The 2,188-nt window shown below is 37.2% G+C and overlaps 1 protein-coding gene across 1 annotated transcript; it reads left to right on the top strand.

The window, feature by feature from the left end:
* On the top strand, positions 1 to 247 carry LOC106104601 (the record flags this gene model as incomplete). The annotated part of the gene is given in 1 exon segment (XM_013284688.1): positions 1 to 247. A coding segment is annotated over 1 exon segment (172 nt), but the record flags the coding sequence as incomplete, so codon positions are not given.
* Between the last annotated feature and the right edge of the window lie 1,941 nt (positions 248 to 2,188).

Raw genomic sequence — 2,188 nt, 5'->3', positions numbered from 1 at the left:
AGCTCGTCTCGTGTCACCAGCTGCGCCTCTCGTCTCCGCCGCCGCTCCGTTGTACCCACGCTACGCCGCACCTTACGTCGCTGCCCCATATGCAGCTGCCCCTTACGTGGCATCTCCTTACGTAGCATCTCCTTACTTCGCCCCCTCCGCTCCTTTCGTCGCCCTGAAATAAGACTGAATCCTAGATGAATTTTGACTAAAGTTAACTACCACTAGTATCCAATAAATACATTTATACCTCATAAAACGATTTCTTTTATTTGTGGTACTGAAATATTTTTATTATGTACGCCACTTTTCTTTGGTTAAAAGAGTTTCACGCATAAACCTTCATAGTAAACAGTGACGTAGTCTTACCAGTGGAAAAACGTCTCCTTACTACATAAGTCGCCAAGAAAAACATATGATTTATGAAAACAGTTGTAGCTATTGCAAAGCTGCTGCGTTAATTTTTTTGTTAATCTATCTTTTACGATAACCTAGTTTTAGAAATGAAACCGAAAGAAAAAAATCCTAGGAGATGAATACCCAAGTTACTTATTGTTTAAGCCACTCTACTTCAACACTAATATAGCATTAAAAATCACAGAAAGCTAAGGTCAAATACAAGCACTAAAAGTTTGGTGTAATAAAGATATAATTAAAATATCACATGACTCTCATCTGACCTCATGAACAAAGCGACCCTTTTCGACAGAATAAAATAATAGGACATAATTGTTGAATGGTTTTCACACACACACATACATAACGAAGTTCCTGTCCGAGACGAGACTTCTGAGGGAGTCCTTGAGCTTAGTTACTCATTAACAAGGTTTAGGCTTAGCGGCATCTGCGCTCGGCCAACTAAAGTCCGGTGATGCTGTAAACGCCTCCTCGATGCAAACAGTGATAAATCAGTAAAAAAACGCAGCCTATGAATTACAAAAGATAACTATGACCTCTAATTAATACTTTTTAACAGTTGTAGTGCCCGCTTTAACATCTTAGCACGAATGGGCCGGCACGCCCGTTGTAATACCACGACCACACAGAAGACGGGCGTGAAATGGAACGAATGCCGAGTTTCGTATGATGAGTGTGGTGCCGGAGGCCTAATTTAAGTCCCTTTCTCTTTACCACCCTTTTTTTTGAGAGGATGGAAAGGGGAAGTGGATTTGACGATGGAGGAGATGCATAGGAAGAGGAAATATCCTCTTTATGTGCGTCTCCTCCTCCGTCGGATAAGGGTAGGCAACGCATCTGCAATTGCATATGTCTATGGGCAGCGGTCGCTTCGCCATTATGGCGGATTCAGGTGGCCGCTTGCTCGTTTGCCATCTTGTGTTATAAAAAAAAACCTACTAATTAAATATTTACTTTAAGCAACTTCGTTAAATTGACCACTACAAGTTTTCTATAACGAGACACTCTATGTAATTATGTATCTATTCAATAGTAATTAGAGACTAGCCTAATTTATTTAGATAACCTGTTAGTAAAATTATGGCTTGAGTGGCTGAACGTTTTAATTTAGACTGCAAAAAGCACTGTTTACTTTATCAACTACTGCAGAAAATATTAATAAATACATAGGTAATTTATTTTATTACATGGATATGATTTTTTTTATATTCTTGTAGTATCATTTTATGCATTTCAAATTTCTAGATGCAAATCTTACAATTCAAATAAAAATCTTGTCAGTAATTTACGTTTTACGTTAGTAAAATAAGTAAATAACTGACAAAAACAACGCGATCTGAATGTTTAATATTGAAATGCTCCAGATCATGTGTTGTGTGCGATGTCCGGGACGTTTTTTTTTTAAATTTTACTTGTTCTTCGTGGCGTAAACTGTTTTAAAGAGTATTCCGTGCAGTACATATGTCGACACAACACAAGGTGAATCTCTTCGTCATCTTTTGTATATAAAACCAGCGAATTATGGTTAGACTTATCACTTCTATCTGTTCCACGCAGACTAAACAATCAAAATGTTCAAGGTACTATTAGATGCTCTTTTCTATTTTTTGGCCATCTAAACAGTCTTGTAAGAGAGGTCACTTTCTTTTGGGCTTTAAAGTATGAACTTAACTATTTACATGTTCAGCATCTTAGGGTCATTTCCGTATAAGTAATATCTTTGCTTTGAGTGTCTAAGTATCTAAGGATATTTAAGTTTATTCGTTTGTTTTACAAAAGTTTT

This window comes from Papilio polytes, unplaced genomic scaffold, assembly GCF_000836215.1.
Source record: "Papilio polytes unplaced genomic scaffold, Ppol_1.0 DF823510.1, whole genome shotgun sequence".
Lineage (NCBI taxonomy): Eukaryota > Metazoa > Arthropoda > Insecta > Lepidoptera > Papilionidae > Papilio > Papilio polytes.
Note: the sequence above shows the minus strand (reverse complement) of the source record. Positions and strands in the feature narration are given on the sequence as shown.